General features: G+C 47.5%; 1 protein-coding gene across 13 annotated transcripts in view; it reads right to left on the minus strand.

The window, feature by feature from the left end:
- PGPEP1 (pyroglutamyl-peptidase I) overlaps positions 1-20362 on the minus strand; it is a 29010-nt gene extending 8648 nt beyond the window's left edge. For 3 of the 13 annotated variants that reach the window (XM_037003771.2, XM_037003775.2, XM_073220317.1), the window contains exons 1-3: positions 20235-20348; positions 18219-18271; positions 1572-1688 (exon numbers count right to left, since the gene is read on the minus strand). In XM_037003771.2, the coding sequence (XP_036859666.1) occupies positions 1572-1688; positions 18219-18271; positions 20235-20268 (204 nt within the window). In that variant the 5' untranslated portion in view covers positions 20269-20348. The other 10 variants (XM_037003773.2, XM_073220314.1, XM_037003770.2 and 7 more) reach the window with 10 other exon arrangements.
- Between the last annotated feature and the right edge of the window lie 365 nt (positions 20363-20727).

The raw sequence follows: 20727 nt of genomic DNA on the forward strand, positions 1-20727 counted from the left end.
CACGCACATAGACGCACATAGCTGCAGATGTGTGTGAGCGATCAAGTGACACTAATCGTGGTCCCAGTTAACCGCTGTTGAAAGCTTACTATAGATCATGAATTCTCCACCAGGGGTGATTTTGCACCCTCCCCCACCAGAGGATGTTTAGCAACGTCTGGAGATATTATGGGGCGTCAATAGGGAGGCACAGCGCTCCTGACATTTAATGGGCTGAGCTGTATTAAGGGATGCTGCTCAACTCCCTGCGGAGCACAGCATGACCCCGACCCAGAGACTATCCGGCCACAGACGGGAACAATACACAGCTGAGAACCAACCTCTGCCTTATTGCCTCATCTTGCTCAGCCAACTGCAAACCCACAAAACTGGTTCCACTATTTTCCCTGCCCGTCACAAGAGGAAACTGAGGCACGGGTCACCTCAGGGGCTTGTCTGACATCTCACAGCTAGTCAGCAGCAGCTTGACTCCAAAACCCTTTTTTAAAATTTTTTTCTATAGAATGTGAAAGAGTTTTTTTAAATGTTTATGCTTTAGTTTTGTTGGTTGTTTTTTTTAAAACTAAAATAAGGCAGGCTTCCCCAAACTTTTAGTAATAGCTCCCCAAGCCTCCAGGTCTCCCTCTAAAATGGGGCAGATTCCACTGGAGATGCAACGGAAGGGTTGTTTAGGAAGGAGGTGTCCTCCAGCCAGCCTGACGACATCCGCAAGGGCAAGCAAGATAGGGTGGGAAGCTGGGTGGGGCCCCCACAAATGAGCAGGACCTCACCTTTTGGAGATGTCAGCCTAGGTAAGTGCCCAGGGGACTTTCACCCCTGAACCCCCTGGAGCTCTCCTCTTAGCCCACAGTCTTGGCTCGGTCACGTGTGTCTGTGGTAGGAGGGTGCAGTGCTGGCCTGCCTGGCCTCCATTCCACCATAGCTGGTAACAGCCACAGCTCCCTCCCATCTTAATTTTCCCTTCGGGGAATTGCCTCACCCCTTTCTCATTCCAGGAGGTTTGGAAAGAGAGTGGGCATGGGACCCAGGCCTTGCAAATCAGAGCACTTCCTCCTCCCCTCCAAGCCACAGTGACTGGCTCACAGGCCAGCATGTGACCCAGGCTGGCCAATGAAAATCAGCTGTGGACTTGGAGTAATGCTTAGCAGGAAAGGTGCTCTCTCTCTGCTCAGGGGCTGAGTTGGAAGGATGTCACCAGCAGCTACCTACAGTTTCCAAAGCAAAAGCAAAGTGCAAAGCAAAGCTGAGTGGCCAAGAGAGAATGCTAATAACACTGGGTGAGCTCCTGGATCAAGCTATGCCTGAAGCACTATAATGTTTATACACAAGCTAACTTAACTTAAGGTGGGTTTTGACTGTCAACCAAACATGTCACAACTGATACGGAACTCCAGAGGGACAGAGCCAGGTCTGTGATGTCCCAGATATTTGCTTTCCTCTCACCTCTATGGGTAACCTGGGAAGGTGCGCCTTTTGGGGACAAGGCCATGGTATAGCCATGTGATCACAGCAGGAACAAAGTTACACAAATCATCCACGTGTGGGGCACCCACCTGCCTCACCCCACTCACCTGTGGGCTGTGCTTCTCCCACAGGGCAGGAATGAGCCTCTGGACCGTCTTATATTCGACTGGAATCTCATACACATGCAGGTCCACACTGTCACCGAGCCCCAGCTTCTCCAGCTCCTGGAAGTGAGAGGAGAGGGACTGGGTGAAGGCTGCAGGGATACTGTGCTCCCGGGGAATAAAGTGACCCATCTCCAGAAAACAGGTGAGGCTCCTCACTCACTGTGCAGAGCGGGAGGGACCTGAGCTGGGCCACACCGAAGTTCTCCCCTGTCCCCTCCCTCACCCAGTCTCCTCAAACACTGCATCTCTGTGGGTGGATGGCAGCATGATGCTGCAGCCTCCGGAACTAGGCTCCCGGGTTCAAACCCTGCCTGTGTGACCTTGGGCAAGTTACTTCCCTTCTCTGAGCCTCAGTTTCTTCATCTATAAATTCAGGACAGAGAAGTACTTATTCACTAAGAATTAAATGAGCAAATTCGCAGTAAGAATTCCAAACAATGCTTGGCACATTACAAGTGTTCACATAACAGTCGCTACCATTACTACTATTGTTTTTGTTGGTGTTTGTTATTAAACTTCCCCCTCTGTTATACCTGTTAAGTATTACTGACTTGGTGCAGGATACACACCAGGGTCTCAGTGCGTGTTTACAGATGCATCCAACTCCTTAGGAAGCCTCCAGCCACCTCCAGCATGAGCTCATGAATTATACTCAAAAATGGACTAGGGATGATTGTGCACATTCTTTTATCGGACAACACAAACGTTCTGCTTGGATCCTCAAGGCGGTCTACCTGCTAACTCCCTGCAGAGCTCACCACCAGGCCTCCTCCCCCCAGACAGCCTGGGCACAGCACACAGTAGGCACAGAACCAGATCTGCTGGAGGAACAATGCTCCTGCCGGCCCGAGGGCCCGGAGGCAGACAGAAATGTCAAGGGAAGAAGGCTTTAGTTGAATAAGAAACAGAAAAATAAAAAACTGAGTAGTCTTCCTACTATAATTAATGCTCCGAATAATGATCATCGGTAGGGCTGTTCCACCTTATTCTCAGATCTCAGGATCGGCTGAAAACACTGGTAGGTTTGAAAACGCTGCCGCGGGCAGATGCAGTGGAGTCCTGGGCGTGGGTCCTGGGCGAAGCATCGTTTGCATCCTCTGCGAAGCCTCACTGAATCCTCGGTAGACTAGTTCTTGCATCTCTTGGAGAGGCTTCGGGACTTCTTTATCCGGTCACCTCGCTCCCCGTGCTGTCCCCATCGCGGGCCTAACGGAGTGCGGCTGCTCTGGGGAGTATCGACGCCAGGAACGGCAGGTCCCTCCTCACAGGCAGGTAATTCCAATTGCTCCCCAAAGTGGGTAAGGCAAGACCCCCTGGAGACTTCTAGCTAGAGGACAGGTGGAGCGCGGTGGGTGGGTGTGGGGGAGTGTCAGATGCCAAGCCTGGTGACATGTGGGATCAGGAAGGGCCCTCTGAGAAATCCCATGGGCACACAGACAAGGGCAGAGCTCAGACCTGTTCTCCAAACAGTGGTGCTTGGGTGCGCTGCAGACCGCAGCTGCGAAGGTGGTTCATGTGGCGAGGGAGGGAGGTTTTGTGTGAAATCAATTTTATACCCTTTAAAACATACTCAAGAGAAAACTTGGTAACATATTTCATTTCTTCCATAATCACTTCTTTTGGTCATTCATGTTTTTATTTTTCACACTTGCTTTCTGTCTGGACTGTGCCTTGGGACCACAGAAGACATTCTTTAAAGGGCCCCAGGGTCCAGAGACTAAGCAGGCACAGAGCCTGCCAGCAACAGCCCCAATTCCTACCCGACTGGCCAAGCCCCTGAGCAGCGCTGAAGGTTTGAGATCTGGGATCCCTGTTTCATACTGATTTCATGAGCATTCACCCAGTCTCTGCACTCTGCGTGCCCACGGTGATGATTTGGAATGGCCACACAAACACGGATAGTCCACCATTTGCTTGAGTTTTGTTGAATACACCCAGAATTCTGTTTGGCAAATTGATATGGAGACCAAGCCCCACTGTCTCCCACCCACACTGCCTCAGCCTCTTGCCCCCCGGGGCAGAATCTAAAATCACATCACAGCTTTTCTCTGCTCCTACCCTGCTATGGCCCCTGCCACACTCAGAATAGAAACCTAACTCCCCACCATGGCCCAAGAGGCCCCACGGGGTTTGGAGGCTGCCAACCTCCTCGACTTCCTCTCCTATCATACCTACTTTGCTCACTCCCTTCCAGCGCAGTCCTCCCACACATCAGGCCCACTCCTGCCTCAGGGCCTTTGCACTGGCTGTTCCCCTCTGCTTGGAATGCTATTCCCCTCACTTTTGGTCATTTGATTACTCCTTAGACTTCATGTTTCCACCTCCCAAGAAGCCCTTCTGGACACCCACCCCACCTTTACACACTCAGCCCCACAGGTTGGTGTCTGCCACAGCCCAGGACGTGCAGACAGAAGGTGCTTGTCAGTGTTGGCTGAACAAGTGAGCAGACTGAACTTGGACTGAGAATGCACACAAACCCACATGACCCTGGGTGTGTATGGACCCCCCAGGGGTGCCTTGTCTCCCTCAACAGTATGTGGGGGTTTGGACTAGCTGCTGACTGGAACCCCTCTTACCTTTTCATCCTTTCCTGTGTTCAGAAGTAGCTTGTCACTATTTGCAATAGGTACAGACAGGGCAAGTGTCCATCAGTGGATGAATGGATAAACAAGATGTGGTCCGTCCACACAGTGGAATATTACTCAGCCATGAAAATGAGTGAAGCCCTGACACACGCTACAATGTGGGTGAACCTTGAAAGCATCACACCGAGTGAAAGACGCCAGACACAAAAGGCCACATGCTGTGTGATTCTATTTACATGAAGCGTCCAGAACAAGCAAATCCAGAGAGAGAGAAGCAGATCAGTGGGTGCCAGGGGCTGGGGGGGGAGGGTGGGGGTCTCCTTTCTTAGTGATGACAAATTTTGGAACTAAATAGAAGTGAGGACTGCATGACATTGTGACTATATCAGCTGCCACTGAATTGTACATTTTTAAATGGTTGATTTTATGTTATCTAAAGTTCACCTCAACTTTAAAAAAGAAAGTAAGAAAAAAGTAATTCTTAATTGCATGGATAGTGGAGGGCAGGAGTCAGGAGCATAACCCCCAGAGACAGGTGCCCACGTTAGTCCCCCACCCCACTCACCCTCTGTGTCTCTCATTTGTAAATGTCATTAACAGAAGTACCCATGTCACAGGGAGGGAAAAAAAAAACAATACACATGAAAGACACAGTGCCTAAAAAGGGCACAAAGCATGTCACCTGAAAATATATTTAAAAAAATGAATGTCCTTCCTTTCAAAACAAAAACAAAACCAACTTCTTCTTTTGCTAAAACAGAACTTCAAGAATCAGATTTACTCTCCTATCTGGAACAACTAACAAAAATAGACGCGTAAAGTAGCAGTTTTCAGACATTGAGTAGAGGCTCTAGGAAAGGTAGGAGGCTGCCGTTTGCAAGGGGCAGACCTGGAGAAGAGGTAGCCGGGGGGAGGAGGAGGGAGGGAGGGAGGGGGACAAGGATCCAAAGATTCTTAGATGGTCTGAGGACTGATGGGCAGGGATAGAGTCACTGAAAGGGGCAGAAAGAACAACTCTCAGACCTCACACAGGGTTGACAATACTCGCTGTTCCCACCAACCACAGTAGAAAAACTTCCTAAGTAAGTGGAGAAAAATTAGCCCCAAAACAAAGACCCCTCTGGTCCTGCCCAACAAAACTCAACAGCAAGCCTCAAAAGAATCAAACTGTTCTCAGTAATTTAATTGTATCCCAAAACAAAGCTCAGAAACATTTAGAGGAAACACAAAAGTATCCAGCCTGCCACAAGTAAAATTCACAAGGTCTGGCGTGGAATCAAAACTTGCCAGGTGTGCAAAGAAGCAGAAACTACCATCAATATCACAAGGAGAAAAACCAGTCAATAGAAGCAGGTCCAGAAATGACCTTGATGGTAGAATTAATAGATAAGTACATTAAAACTGTGTATTTTTTTAAAGGCCAGATAGATCAAGTTTGAAGCCCCTTAACCCTGAGTCTAGATCCTATCTCCACATGTCAGAGGTAAGTGCTGTTAACTGCACACACATCCACACTGACCCTTTTCCATCTCTTACACACAGCAATCTGAGAAAACACATAGCAGCTACTTTCACATCAACTTTATCCTTCAGCAACTGTATTTTCTCCACTCAGCAGTTGGTTTCAGGTATCTAGCTATAGGCACACTAGGGAAATACTGCAGCTTTGGCTCCAGACCACTGCAGTAAAGCAAATACCACAAAGAAAAGCAAGTCAAATGAATTTTTTGGTTTCCATATAAAAGTTATGTTTACACTATACTGTAGTCTTTTAAGTGTACAATAGCATGTCTAAAAAATACAGTACACATACCTTAATTAAAAAATACCTTATTGCTCAAAAATGTTAACCATTATCTGAGCTTTCAGTGAGTCATAATATAATCACCATAACAAATATAATAGTGACAAAGTTTGAAATATGGCAAGAGTTATCAAAATGTGATACAAAGACTAAAGTGGACAAATGCTGTGAACAAATGGTGCTGATAGACTTGCTCAACAGGGTTGCCATAAACCTTTAATCTATAAAAAAATGTAGCATCTGTGAAATGCAATAAAACAACGTATGCCTGCACATTTTTACTATACATCTTGCTCCTTCCCTTTCCCTGCTATATAATATTCCATTTCAGAAATTGGCTGCCATGGATTTAAACATTCCCCTACAATGGGATATTTAAGTGGCTTCTAATTCTCCTCAGTTATCAGCCATGCATGCTACAGCAGTAGCCTCCTCACATTTCTCACACCCATGTGTGAGGCATAAATGCTAAGAAGTGGCCTTGCTGCATTGTAAGATCAGTACATATTTACTAGTGAATGACACTGCCAAATTGAGGCCTGCTTTTCTGACCTCAAACTCAGTTCATCCTAGAGGCAGGAGAAAAACTTTAGGGTTTATAGATGAATCTTCCCTTAATCCCCCAAAGGAGACCCACTGAGCTCTTTTCTCTCTTAAAACAAACTCAATGACACCAAAATAAAGGAAATAATAGAGAAATTAGACTTTATAAAAATGAAAAAAATTGGGGACATTAAAGAACACAATCAACAGAGTGAAAAGACACCCCATGGACTGAGAGCAAATCATTGCAAATCAAATACCTGACAGGGGATCAATATCTATAATATGTAAAGAGTGCCTGCAACTCAATAACAAAAAAGCAAGCAACCCAATTTTAAAATAGGCAAAAGACACAAATAGACATTTCTCCAAAGAAGACATACAAGTGTCCAATAAGCACATGAAAAATGCTCTACATTATTAGTCATTAGGGGAATATAAATCAAAACCACAAATGAGGTATCACTTCACAACCACCAGGACAGCTATTTTTTTAAAAAAAGCAGAAAATCACAAGTGTTAGTGAGGATGTGGAGAAATAGGAACTCTCAGGCACTGCTGGCGGGAATGTAAAGTGGTGCAGCCACTGTGGAAAACAGTTTGGTGGCTCCTCAAAAAATTACACATAAAATTACCATATAATCCAGCAACTCCAGTTCTAGGTATATATCCAAAAAACTGAAAGCTGGGTCTTGAACAAGTACGTGCACACACATGTTCACACAGCATTATTCACAGTAGCCAAAAGACAGTAACAACCCATATAGCCATGAACCAATGAATGGATAAACAAAATGTCAATCCATACAACAAAATATTATTCAGCCTTAAAAAGGACATTCTGACGCATGCTACAATTGGATGAACCTCAAGGACATTTTGCTGAGTCAAAGAAACCAAACACAAAAAGATAAATACTGTATGATCCCACTTATGTGACTTTCCTTGAGTCATCACATCCAGAGACAGTAGAATGAAGGGTACCAGGGGCTGGTGGAAGGGATGGGGAGTTAGTATTTAATGGGGACAGAGTTACAGTTTGGGAAGATGGAAAAGTTCTGGGATGGATGGCGGGGATGGCTGCACAACCATGTGAATGAACTAAATGCCACTGAGCTGTATGCTTAGAAATGGCTCAGGTGGTGGGTTTTATGTGCATTTTATCATAATTTTTTAAAGACAAAGGAAAGCAGGAAGCTATTGTCTGTATTAGCTGCCTTCCCTTTGGCCACAAATAGCATCTGCTCTTGTGCCAACACCAGGGGCTCTCCGGCGCCTGTTAGCAGGAGGACAGAGCTGCCACTGGGCTCCTGCCCCTGGGTCCAGAATCCAAGCACACTGTTCCCCATGCTCCAAGCTGTTCCCTACACCCCAGACTCTCACCCTTGAAGAGTCAGAGTTTGATTCTTTGTCAACTATACTTATCATCTGTTGGAAGCTGGGAGCCATCTAGGTTCTGGTAAGAAATCCTCCAGAACATTCTGGAATTCTTCTCCCTGCCTTTTCTCCCACTCCCAATGGGAAATCTAAAATCTACAGAGGAAGCACCCACCTCAGTGCCCTCCACTCATACACCATTTGCAGGAATTTCAAACTCACAGCAGCCTGGCCAGGAGGAAGGGCCTGGACATGTGAAGGCACCCAATCTGGGCTCTTCTTCTGTTCCTGTAAGGGATTTACCCTACCCCTTTGTCAGGACCCTGAACGTGTCGGGGAAACGGGGGTGCACACACTTTTCATTTTTAAGAAATGTGAATTTTCCAGAGCACCATGAGCTCAGGAACAGGGAACCCCTTTCCCCAAGCCCAGGGCTGGAGGCATTAGCTGTGCTTCCCCAACCACGGTGCTTTTACTTAGCATTTCCTCAAACTCAGCCATTTAATTTTTTCCCTTAAATAAACTTAGCCTCATTCCAAATAACAATATCCATTAAGTTATGGGACTTGATGTGTTGGTTATATATGTTTTTTTCTCAAATACATTATATTAAATATATAACCACCATGATTACATGTTTCCCCTATACACAGTGTGTGTGTGTGTGTGTCTGTGTGTGTGTCTGTGTGTGTGTGTATTCTTTTCATGGGTGAAATATTCAAAGATAATTTATAGTACTTCCCCCAAAATGTTTTTAAGTTATTCCTTTTTAAAATTAACCCACGCAATTTTTTTTGGACTCTGCCCTCAAGCCAAAAACAGAAAGAACAGTAAGCAAATACAGTTGATCCTTGAATGTAGGGGTTGCAGTTGAAAATCCTCAAATAAGTGTTGACTCCCCCAAAACTTAAACCACTAATAGCTAACGTTGACTGCCTTACTGTTAACATAAACAGTCGATGAACACATATCTTGTATGGTCTATGTTTTATATACTAGATTCTTACAATGAAGTTAGAGAAAATAAAATATTTTTCAATGTGTTGCAAATCTCCAAATATTTTTCCAATATAACGATTGAAAAAACTGTGAATAAGTAGACCTGTGCAGTTCAAACCTGCATTGTTCAAGCATCAACTGTACTAAATTCTAGTGAGTAGGCGTTTCTTTTGGAGAAGCATGAGTTAGAATTGTGAAATTCCTTTCTGTGCATGGTAGGGTGAAGCAAAGAAGTGACTGGACTGGGTGGGGCTCATGGGGCAGGGTTTCCTAAAGCTGGGGGGGAATCATAGTCTGCAAACACAAACTGCCAGGGTGAACCTGTGGTGTTGGGTCAGAATTAGAGGCATATGTGTAAATTCCAGGGTTTTCATATAGAAATGAGTGCAGGTGTACGAGGGTGAGTGTGAGTATGGACACATCTATTTTCCAGTTCTTCCCACTGACAGAGCTCAGAAGAGGTAGGCATACCCAGCTCCCAGTTTTGAAATATTATTTTCAACTAAAAGAACGAAGTTTTCAATCAGACAACAGAAAGAAATACAAGGCATCTAGATTGGTAAGGAAGAAGTTAAACTGTCACTGTTTGCAGATGACATGATATTGTACATTAAAAAACCCTAAAGAATCCACCCCCAAACTACTAGAATAACTGAATTCAGCAAAGTTTCAGGATATAAAATTAATACACAGTAATCTGTTGTATTCCTACATAATAATGATGAACTTGCAGAAAGAGATTTCAGGAAAACAATTCCATTTACAATTGCATCAAAAATAATAAAATACCGAGGAATAAACCTAACCAAGGAGGTGAAATTTCTCTCAAGACACTCATGAAAGAAATTTAAAAACACACCAACAAATGGAAATACATCCTGTGCTTGTGGATAGGAAGAATTAGTATTGTAAAAAATGGCCATTCTGCCTAAAGCAGTCTACAGATTCAATGCAATCTCTATCAAAATACCTACAGCATTCTTCAATGAACTAGAACAAATAGTTCTAAAATTCATATGGAACAACAAAAGATCCCAATAGCCAAAGCAATCCTGAGGAGGAACAATAAAGCAGAGGAGATTATGCTCCCTGACTTCAAGTTCTACTATGAAGCCACAGTAATCAAAACAATTTGGTACTGGCACAAGAACAGACCCACAGACCAACTGAACAGAACAGAGAGCCTGGATATAAACCCAAGCATATATGGCCAATTAATACACAATAAAGGAGCCATGGATTTATAGTGGGGAAATGACAGCCTCTTCAACAACTGGTGTTGGCAAAACTGGACAGCTACATGTAGGAGAAGGAAACTGGATTATTGTCTAACTCCATATACAAAAGCAAACTCAAAATGGATCAAAGACATGAATGTAAGTCATGTAACCGTAAGACTCTTAGAAGAAAACATAGGCAAAAATCTCTTGAATATAAACAAGCAACTTTTTCCTGAACGCATCTCCTCGGGCAAGGGAAACAAAAGCAAAAATGAACAAGTGGGACTACATCAAACTAAAAAGCTTCTGTACAGCAAAGGACACCATCAATATAACAAAAAGGCATCCTACAGTATGGGAGAATATATTCATAAACAACAGATCTGATAAAGGGTTGACATCCAAAATATATAAAGACTCACATGCCTCAACACCCAAAAAGCAAATAATCCGATTAAAAAATGGGCAGAGGATCTGAATGGACACTTCTCCAAAGAAGAAATTCATATAGCCAGCCGGCACATGAAAAGATGCTCCATATCACTAATTATCAGGGAAATACAAATTAAAACCACAATGAGATATCACCTCACACCAGTTAGGATGGCCAACATCCAAAAGACAAGAAATAACAAATGCTGGTGAGGACCCCTCCTACACTGCTGGTGGGAATGTAAGCTAGTTTAACCATTGTGAAAAGCAATATGGAAGTTCCTCAAAAAATTAAAAATAGAAATACCAATTGACCCAGTAATTCCACTCCTAGGAATTTACCCAAAGAAAACAAGATTCCTGATTCAAAAAGACACATGCCCCCCCTATATGTATCACAGCACTATTTACAATAGCCAAGATATGGAAGCAACCTAAGTGTCCATCAGTAGATGAATGGATAAAGAAGATGTGGTGCATGTACACAATGGAATATTATTCAGCCATAAGAAGAAAACAAATCCTACCATTTGCAACAACATGGATGGAGCTAGAGGGTATTATGCTCAGTGAAATAAGCCAGGTGGAGAAAGACAAGTATCAAATGATTTCCCTCATTTGTGGAGTATAACAACAAAGCAAAACTGAAGGCACAAAACAGCAGCAGACTCAGAGTCCAAGAAAGGACTAGTGGTTACCAAAGGGAAGGGGGTGGGGAGGGTGAGTGGGGATGGAGGGAGAAGGGGATTAAGGGGCATTACAATTAGCACACATAATGTGGGAGGGTCACAGGTAAGGCAGTATAGCACAGAGAAGACAAGTAGTGATTCTATAGCATCTTACTACACTGATGAACAGTGACTATGATGGGGTATGTTGGGGAGATTTGATAATATGGGTGAATGTAGTAACCACAATGTTTGTCATGTGAAACCTTCATTAGGTTGTATAGCAATGATAACTTACTAAAAAATCCTATTATGGATGTACAAAAAAAAAGAGTATCATGGGCATTCACTCCAGATCAACAGATATTGATTTCACTTTATTCTTTTTAGTGGCTGAATAACATGCTATCATATTGTGGAAAAAAAATGAAGCTTTTTGAGAAACTCCTGATTTTAAGGTTGGAGCAGGGAAACTACATAGGTGAACCTGGAGTTGCCATATGACCCAGCAAGTCCCCTCCCAGGTATATGTACACCTAGTAGAAATGAAAACCTACATCTATGCAAAAGCCTGTACATGAATGTCCATAGCAGCACTGTTTGTAATAACCAGAAGGTGGAAATAATCTAAATGCCCATCAACTAATAACAAATCATCAAAACGTGATTCATTCATACAATGGAATATTAGTCGGCCATAAAAAAGGAATAAGCACTAATACATGTTACTCTGTGGATGAATCTCACAATTATCACACAAAGAGAAAGAAGCCAGACACAAGAGCCCACATGTGGTATGATCCATTTATATAAAATGTCCAGAATGGATAAATCCACAGAGACAGAAAGTGGATCAATAGTTGCCAGTGGCCAGGGGTGGGAAGTACTGTTCATAGGTAAGGGGTCTCCTTTTTGGGGTGATGGGAATATTCTGGAACTAGACAGAGGTGATGGGTTGTATAACTGTGAATGTAATAAATGCTAATGAATCAAACACTTTAAAATAGTTAATTTTATGGTATGTGGTATTTCAATAAAATCCTAACTCAATTTTTTTAAAAAAGTACTTGAAGCATCTGATAACCAATACTCAGGTAGAAATCGGAAGAGAAAAAAAAAGGATGGCCTGCTAACTTCAATGAGGGCTCCTGGAAAAGAAAAAGAACATTAATGGGAAAAATTCATGAAACCTAAACGAAGTCCAGAGTTTAATTATAGTAATGGACCAAGGTTGATTTCTTCATTTTGAGAAATGCTGTAGTTATGTAAGATGTTCACTCAAGGGAAAATCAAGTGAGGGGACTGTATATCATCTCTGCAATTTTTCTGTAAATCTAAAATTATGCTGAAAACATTTATTTGCAAAAAAAAATGAGCTTGGAACCAAAAAAAGAATTGCTCAAAAAATGACAGGGACACGGAATAGGACACAGGAGCCAGCCTGGAGGGGCTGCCACACACCCAAGTGTGGACAAGCATCAAAATAAAAAATGAGAGGAAGAGATTATCACCTAGTGAGGATAGTAAATATCCGTGAGTCTACACAGATACAAATTAGTTCCTTAGAGTAGTAGACCATGTCCTTGTCCATTCAAGGACAACAAGAAAGCCACCATTCAGTGACCGTCATGTTAAAATAGTAACTGATGCAGGACAGACTTACCAGGGGATGCTAAAGGAGTAGGTGGAAGTCTCAGGAAGTATTATATGATCACAAAGTATCTCTCTAAAAGACAGTATCTTCATTACAAAGGGCAAGGTAGTAAATTTATAGGAGAGAAATCCATCTGACTTCACTTTTAACAAGTGATCAACTTCAGTGGGTACCAGCAAGGAGACACATCAATATCCAGTGCCTCCTGATACACCAAGGACACAATGCATGATCCAGAATTTTCCTTTTTCTGTGAAGAATCTCAATAGGACAATTGGCAAATTCTCAGTAAGGGATGTTATCAGTGTTAAATGAGTCTGATTTGGATCATTGTGCTGAGGCTGTGTTTTAGGAAATATACAATGAATTATTTAGGGGTAGAGAGGTATGGTGTCTGCAACTGAACGTAAAGGATACTGAACATGGCAGTTCCTCAAAAAATCTGAACAACAGAATCATCCTAAAATCCCGTAATTCCATTCCTGGGCATAGATTCATAAGAATGGAAAGCAGGCTCCTGAAGAGATATTTATATGCCCATGCTCACAGCAACACTAGTCACAATAGCAAAAGTATAGAAGCAACCCAAGTGTTCAATGACAGATGAATGGATCACTGACACGTGGTCCGTCCATACAATGGAACAGTATTCAGCCCTAAAAAGGAGGGAATTCTGACATACGCTACAATGTGGATGAACCTTGAGGATATTAGGTTCAGTGGAATAAACCAGACACAAAAGGTCAAATATGACATGACTCCACTTAAATGAGGTCACTAGGGGAGTCAGATTCACAAAGCCAGGAAGTGGACGGTGGGGGCTGGGGGCTCAGGGAGGGGAGGGGACGTCAGTGTTCAACAGGGACAGAGTTTCCTTTTGGGAAGATGAGAAAGTTCCAGAGGTGGACGGTGACGGGTGCGCGACAGTGTGAATGTGCTTTATGCCACTGAACTATATACCTAAAAATGGTTAAGGTGATGACTTCTACATTATATACATTTTACCCCAATAAAAAAAAATGACTTAGAAGTGAAGGAAATAACTTTTGATTACATTTATCTAACTACCTGTCTATATGGAAAGAGCAACTGTGACATCATCTTAACATCTGGGGAATCAGGGTGTGATAGGACTTCTTCGCACTATCCTATAATTTGTCAAATTAAAAAAGAAAAACTGAATCGGGAGCAAGATGGTTGATTCCTCTGCCCACAGAGCTGGGAGGACAAATCTCCAGCAAAGTAATCTCTGTCTTTATTTCCTATCAACCACGACCTCACTTTTTCTCATCCTCCATCCCTGCCGCTTGAAATTTTCCTGCCTCCCCATCCTGTTTTTTACCCCCTGCGGCCCTGGCAGACCTTTCTGGCAACAGAAAATATGTTGAAAGGCCAGGAATTAAAGGAATCTGAATGAGAACATAAAAGGATCACCTTTATTTGTTCCCAGTTTCGGTTGGAGGATTTCCCCCACGCTGAGCCTGCTGTCCCTGGCCCGGGCCACCCACCAGCCCAGGCAAGTCGGCTTGGCGGAAGCACATCCACGGGGCGGGTGACTCAGGATGCTAACTTGATTAAGGCCTCTCTGGGGCACAGGAACTCTTGGAAGCCACTACAACACGTGCTGGCTGAGCCTGCATGCCCAGCTCAGAGCAGCAGACCCTCCCTAAGGACCCTCTCTCCACCTGACAAAATGGGTGCTGCATGCTGAGCAGCTTCGCCTGCCCAGAGGAACTCAAGGGTCGTCGCCACTGGGTGATGTCTCCCGAGCCTCCATGGGGTGACCACATGCACACATCAGTTCTCAGTGGCGGGAAAGGAGCTGGCACTATCAGGGGGCCACAGAGTAAGTCACCTTCCTGTCCTACACTTTGTGCCCCATGTCCTCTGGGTCCCCACCTATCTATCCCCTTGGCATCTGGTGGGCGGGGGCGGGGGGGCATCGAAACTAAGAAAACCACCATCAGAGATACACACACACACACACCCCCATAGCATCCTCACAAGGCACCCACATAATTCACCAAAGACCCTGAGGGGATTGTATCTGCTGCTTTGTTTTAGGGAGCAAACTCTGAAGCCCCCCAGTGCCAACAGCAAGGGCAGGGGGACATAAGTCGGGGAAAGAGCCAGCTGCCCCGCCCCCACCAGCAGCGCAGGCTAAGAGAAGCCGACACACAGGGACACACAGAGACGGCGCCTGCCCCTCACCTGCAGCTGAGACCCGGCAAAAGCCATCTGTGGCGACCAAGCTCAGGACAGCAGCTGCCCCCCGGGGGCAGCGCGGAGAGAGCTGGGGAAGGGAGGCGGGGCCGGAGGGAGCAGGAGGGGCCGAGTACGGAAACGTCCGAAGTATTGGTGACATGGACATAAAAACCCTTCACCGAAGTGAGGGGGGCACTAAAGATCTGCACGTTGCTTTAGGCGAATTATTCCCCAATTTTAAAAAGAGCAGCAGAAGAGGTAACAGTAGCTATAGAAGGTCATCTGAAGCCATCAGCCGAGGGGGCCGCAATCTAGGTAAATACTTTGCCTCTGAACATTTTCTATTCCAGCAGGGCCATTTGTTTCTCCTGGGGGGTGAGGGGGTGGCAGCACACCCCAAGTCCATGACACTTGGCAATAAGCACGGCTGCCAAGCACACACCATGAAAGGAACGGGGCTCAAGCACCCCAGACAGCACACTGTCTACACCCCACCTACCTGACCGGACCCTGCTGCGCGGCTGCGTCTGACCGATTCCCTTGACCCCACAACAAAGATCCCCTTTGTTCCCTGGTTAATATCCTTAGCAGGTCCGTCTAGACTCACTGTGCCAGCAATGGCCCCGTGATGTCACCAGGACCTGGGATCCAGCCTCTCCTCGCTCCGCTCGGGCAGGGAATGCTCCCGACGGCCCCCAGCCGAGGGGAGTCCCGGCCCTCAACGCCCACCTGCGTGTCCTCGGAAGAGAGAGACCCACTGCAGCGTCCCACGTCCACCACCTGAGACCTGAGGGAAGCAGGACACACAGAAAATGGAGTCCGTCTCATGAGAGATGCTTAGGGGCAGGGCACCCAGGGAGAGATGAGGGGGTTGCCTGGCCCCAGAACTGCCACCTCCAGAATGTGGCTGGTGGTAGACAGGCTGCTGTTCACTGGACCACAAGTCCACCCAGGGCGTGAAGAAGGAAGGTCGGAGGAGAGAGAGATGGAGAGAAGGGGGGAAACACAGCCTGAGAGAGATAAAGAGAGACAGAGTCCAACGGAGAGGCACAAAAAACTGAAAGAGACAGAGACAGAGGAGAGAGAGAGGAAGGCAGTGGAGAGACACACAAACAGAGACAGGCAGAAAAATGGAGAGAAAGGGACAGGAGAGAAGAAAAAGAAATCTAAGTTAGCTGGTTAGTGAGAGAGGCAGGGGTTCCCTCTAGACGCCAACTGGGCTTCCAAAAAATCACTTGGGACAGGAAGTTACTGCTTCTCCCTCCACATAACCAAACACCCATCTTCAGCTGGAGGTGCTGGACATCAGCAATGCCTGCCACTGTGTCCGGGTCACACCAACAACACTTCCAGGCATATTTTCTTGAGGGATGCATTCGACCCATCCAATGGCTACACTCTTCTCCGCAAATGTGTTTTCTCCAGGGCCATGTGAAAGCACCTACAGCAGTTCAGAGCAGCTGCACAGGCAGATTCCACAGATGCTGTGCTGTGCGGATGAAGACCCCGGGCCCAGGGGCACCTCCACTGCCGCTAAGGTCTAGAACAGATCAGACTCACCTACAACAGCGCAAAGAATCGGCAGAGCGGTTTGCACCTTGGGGGACAGTCACAGGGAAGGGACACGGAGGGCTTCTGCACCAGGAAGGGGCTGGGATTTTCAAGATCTTGATCGGGGCGTGGGTGATGCACAGGTGCACGTGCGTAAAACTTCCTGGAGTTACACAGACGCCCAGGCTCTCAGGATATCTACGAGACTCCAGTTTTTTCAAAGTCTAACAATCAGTTCTGGGAAGGTTGGTGTCTTTTTAGCCAGGGAAGGGCGGAGAATCCTCTCTTCTTATTTCATAAATTAGAGGAAGAAAATTGGAAGTCTTCCAGAGGCGAGGTCTGGAGAGATGGGCTACTAAAACGGAGGTAGCTCCCCTCGGGCAGCAGGATGAAAAGTGGCCATCCTCCACCATCCGCGCCCCAAAGCTCACAGGGATTTCCAAAGATTGTTTAATTGATTTTTCTCCTATTTAGATGCAGATCATAGTGTCTGGGGCCCAGGAATTCAGACACACTGCTTTGTGTCCACTCAACCCCGTGAAGACTCCTGTCTGAAACTCGCACAAAGCCAGACACACACGTCTTCAGAAACACGCTGTTTCCTTTTTGTTTGGGGCTCCAGGAAGCGGGTGAGATGGGCAGGCCCTCGGACATGCTCCCAGCTGCAGGGTCCCGGGGACCCCTGTCCCTCTGTCCCCCTCACAAAGTAGGGTGGGAAAAAATTATTTTTAAGGAAAGTGGACAAAATTTTGAGGTCTGGAGTAGGGGCGACAAAAAAGGTGGGGTGGCCCTAATTAGGGGTGAAACACTGAGGTTTTGACTTGGATTTTTCCCCAACTTCAGGGCTCTGGAGTGGAAAGCAGGGGATGCCTTAAATCAAGCAGCTAATGAGCTAAGATTAACACAAGTTTGGCCCCGCTCTCTGCAGATCTGATTTATATAAGGCTAAAACGTTTCTCTCTTTCTCTCTGCCCATTGTTCCCCAGTCTGTCCCTCCAAATGCCCCATCTGACAAAGAAACTGGGAGGTTCGCAACGACACCCCGCTCAGGACAGTGGGAAGGACACCCCCTCCTCAATTTGCAGCCTCCTCCTCCACCATCTGCTGGGAGAAAACAGTGAGGGTCACTGTAGGCTCCCTACAGGTTACTACATCCCCCCAGTATCCCTGTCTGGTTCCCCCACCAAACCTGGTTGGGGTGTGGAGCACTTCTGAGGCAATGTCACTCCAGTTGCCTGCCTGTGTGACCTCATATAACTTTCTGCCGGCCTTAGTTTCTGCATCTGCTAAATGGGTGCAAGAATAACTGCACCTAACAATGCAAGGGTTGTTGGGGGAATCCAGAGCACCTGGCGCAGAGCAAGCCATCAAAAAATAGGAACTTGAACAGTTACCATGTGGGAAGATGCATATATCAGACTTAAATGTGTCACAGGAAGCTTCGCAGGGAGATAGTCTCTTCACAGATTCCTTCCTTTCTTTGGTGTCAAAGTATTTCCAGGGGGTGCCCAGCCCCAAGCCTGATTCCTACCCTCTGGATCTGAGTTACCTGGACTGCAATCCAGCTGGCGTTCACAGTGTGTTCCCCAAAAGGGCCAAAACCTGAAAGCAACAAAAAAGTAAAAGCAGCATATCACCAGTCGGTGGTCTTTTCTGGCCTGCTCAGGGCCAGGTGGCCACTTCCAGCCAGAACAGAGCAGGGAGGTAGCTGCCACTGGGGCAAAGTCAGGGTCCCGGTTCCAAGTTCTGGGGCACACCCAGTGGTTCTTCAGAGCCCCCACCCCCCAACACACACACGTCTACTCTTAACTGAAGCTGTGGGTCTTGTCTTCACGGTCACCTGACCCTCATGCCCAGCATGGGGCCAGCAACCTCCTTTTACTCCGGGAACAGCTGGCCCCCCTTCTGACATCCCCCACTATCCCTGGCCCAACCTATAATCATTTTATCAAGGTCTTTGCCTGGGGGCTCTGCACTCCAGTAATCACTACTGAGGGAAGCACGGCCCTTCAGGGATTCCTGTGGGTGTCTCCTAGGCCAGGCTGTCCAGATACCATCCTGCCACCCTTCAGCCACCACCTCAAACTCCAGGCCCCATTTACACACAACACAGTCTCCTGAGGATGCTAAGTGCCTTACATGCACTGTGGCATTCAGCCTCACTGCATCCCCTTTCAGGCAAGGGTGTTTCCTGGGCCCGTTTTATGGGAGCCGGGACTGAGGCATAGAGAGGAAGACAGCTGCCCAAGGTCACCCAGTGAGAAGACAGAAGATCTGCGATTTGAACCCAGACCCGAGAAAGTCCATGGCTTTCCTTAACTGTCACCCTATCACACTGCCTGAAAAATAAACATCTCCAAGGGAGTCTGCCCTGGAAGCGTGGGTCACACCAGTTGGGCCAGGTGCCAAGTGGTGTCCAGGCCCAGGAATGGTGTGCCCCAGAATAGCAGAAGGCCCCCTCTAGGGTCAGGACCTCTCCACTACCTCCTTCCTGCTTCATAGACTGAGTATGAGTCCCAACTGAGCCACTTATAAACAGGGGGCACCCTCTGCAAGCCTGTTTCCTCTTCTGCAAAATGGAACTGGTGCAAGGAAAGTGCCCAGTCCAGCGGCTGTGTGCAGAGTCAGCACTAGTGTAATACATAATCAGATCTAGGAGGGCTGCAGGGAGGCAGTCACCTGCCCCCAATTATACACACCTGTTAGGTGAGTGGCTTTTTCCTTCTTCCTGGGACTTCCTGGGACAGCCCCACCCTCCTGGGGGCCACAGCACAAATGCATCAACCTTAGTTTGATTTCCCACTCTGACCCCTCCAGACAGAAGTGATGCCCCAACCAGAGGCTCGGCGGAAGTTGACGCCCACGTGCCCCGAGGCGGAGTCGCCTCCAGGAGGAACAGTTAGTTTCAGGGAGCTGGTGACAGCAGGGACTCAGGCTCTCCTACAAACAGCTGGGGCAGAGAAGATTTTAGCCAAGACAAACCCTGGGACAAAAAGAAAGTGGCCAGGCACCCGAGGTCCCCCAATCTCCACCTGCCCCTGCCTGGGAGCAGCAGACCCCCATTAGAGCAGGGCTCGGGGAGCAGTGGCTGGCAGGAGATTCATTTGTCACCGGGGCACTTCCTGCCCGCAAATCGGCCTTTGTCCCCTGGGGCCGGGGGTGGAGACAGACCTTACCCCGGGAGGGGCAGCGAAAAAGAGTCCAGTCCAGCTTGCCGGCCGGACAAACAGAAAGGCAGCTGCTCGGAGGTCACTGTCCCCACGCGGGGAGGGAAGGACGCCAGAGGGGCCTGCTCCGCGCGGAGCACTTTCCCGGAGCCCCACGTCCCTGCCTGTCGCCACTCCTGACACTGGCACAACGGGGGCACCCCCTTCACTGTCTACGTGGCACCGACCGAGCTGAGCTCCGGCGGGCCATGACATCTTGAAAAACTGATGACTTCCAGCACCTGCCCTACCCTAGCCACTGCGCCCCTCCCGGCCCCGTCGCCTCCGGCCACCGCGCCCGCCCCTGCCCGGGGCCACTGCCCCCGCGGCCGCCACCAGCGCGCCCCCCGCGTACCTACCCGTCACCACCACCGCCTTCCTGGGCTGCTCCATGGCGCGCCCGGGGGGGCCTCCGACCGGCTCCTGTCGGGACTGGAGCCGCAGACGCCGCCGCCGCCCAGACCCCGCGAGGCCCCGCCCCCCGTCCCGCCCCCGTCCCGCCCCTGTCCCGCCGCCTCCCGTGTCTCTCGGCGTGCGCGCCCCCAGGCTCGAAACGCGTGCGCGCCCCGACTCCAGCTGCTCAGCTCCCTCCCCCGACTATTTCCCCGCCCGGAGGATTCGGGCAGTTAATCCTGGAGGGTGTGGCCGCTTGAACTCAACTGAGTCAGACTCTGGGAACTACCTGCCATTTATTCCTCAAGGGCGCACTGAGCACCTGCTCTATGCCTACAGCTGTGAATTCTGGGCGGGGGACGGCGGGGTGGGGGCATCCTCCCCTGTAAGCAAGTCTCCGTTATTCACTCCGTTTTACAGACAAGGAAACCGAGGCTCAGTTCGGAAGGCCACGGGACT

The sequence above is a fragment of the Manis javanica genome, chromosome 13, assembly GCF_040802235.1.
Source record: "Manis javanica isolate MJ-LG chromosome 13, MJ_LKY, whole genome shotgun sequence".
Lineage (NCBI taxonomy): Eukaryota > Metazoa > Chordata > Mammalia > Pholidota > Manidae > Manis > Manis javanica.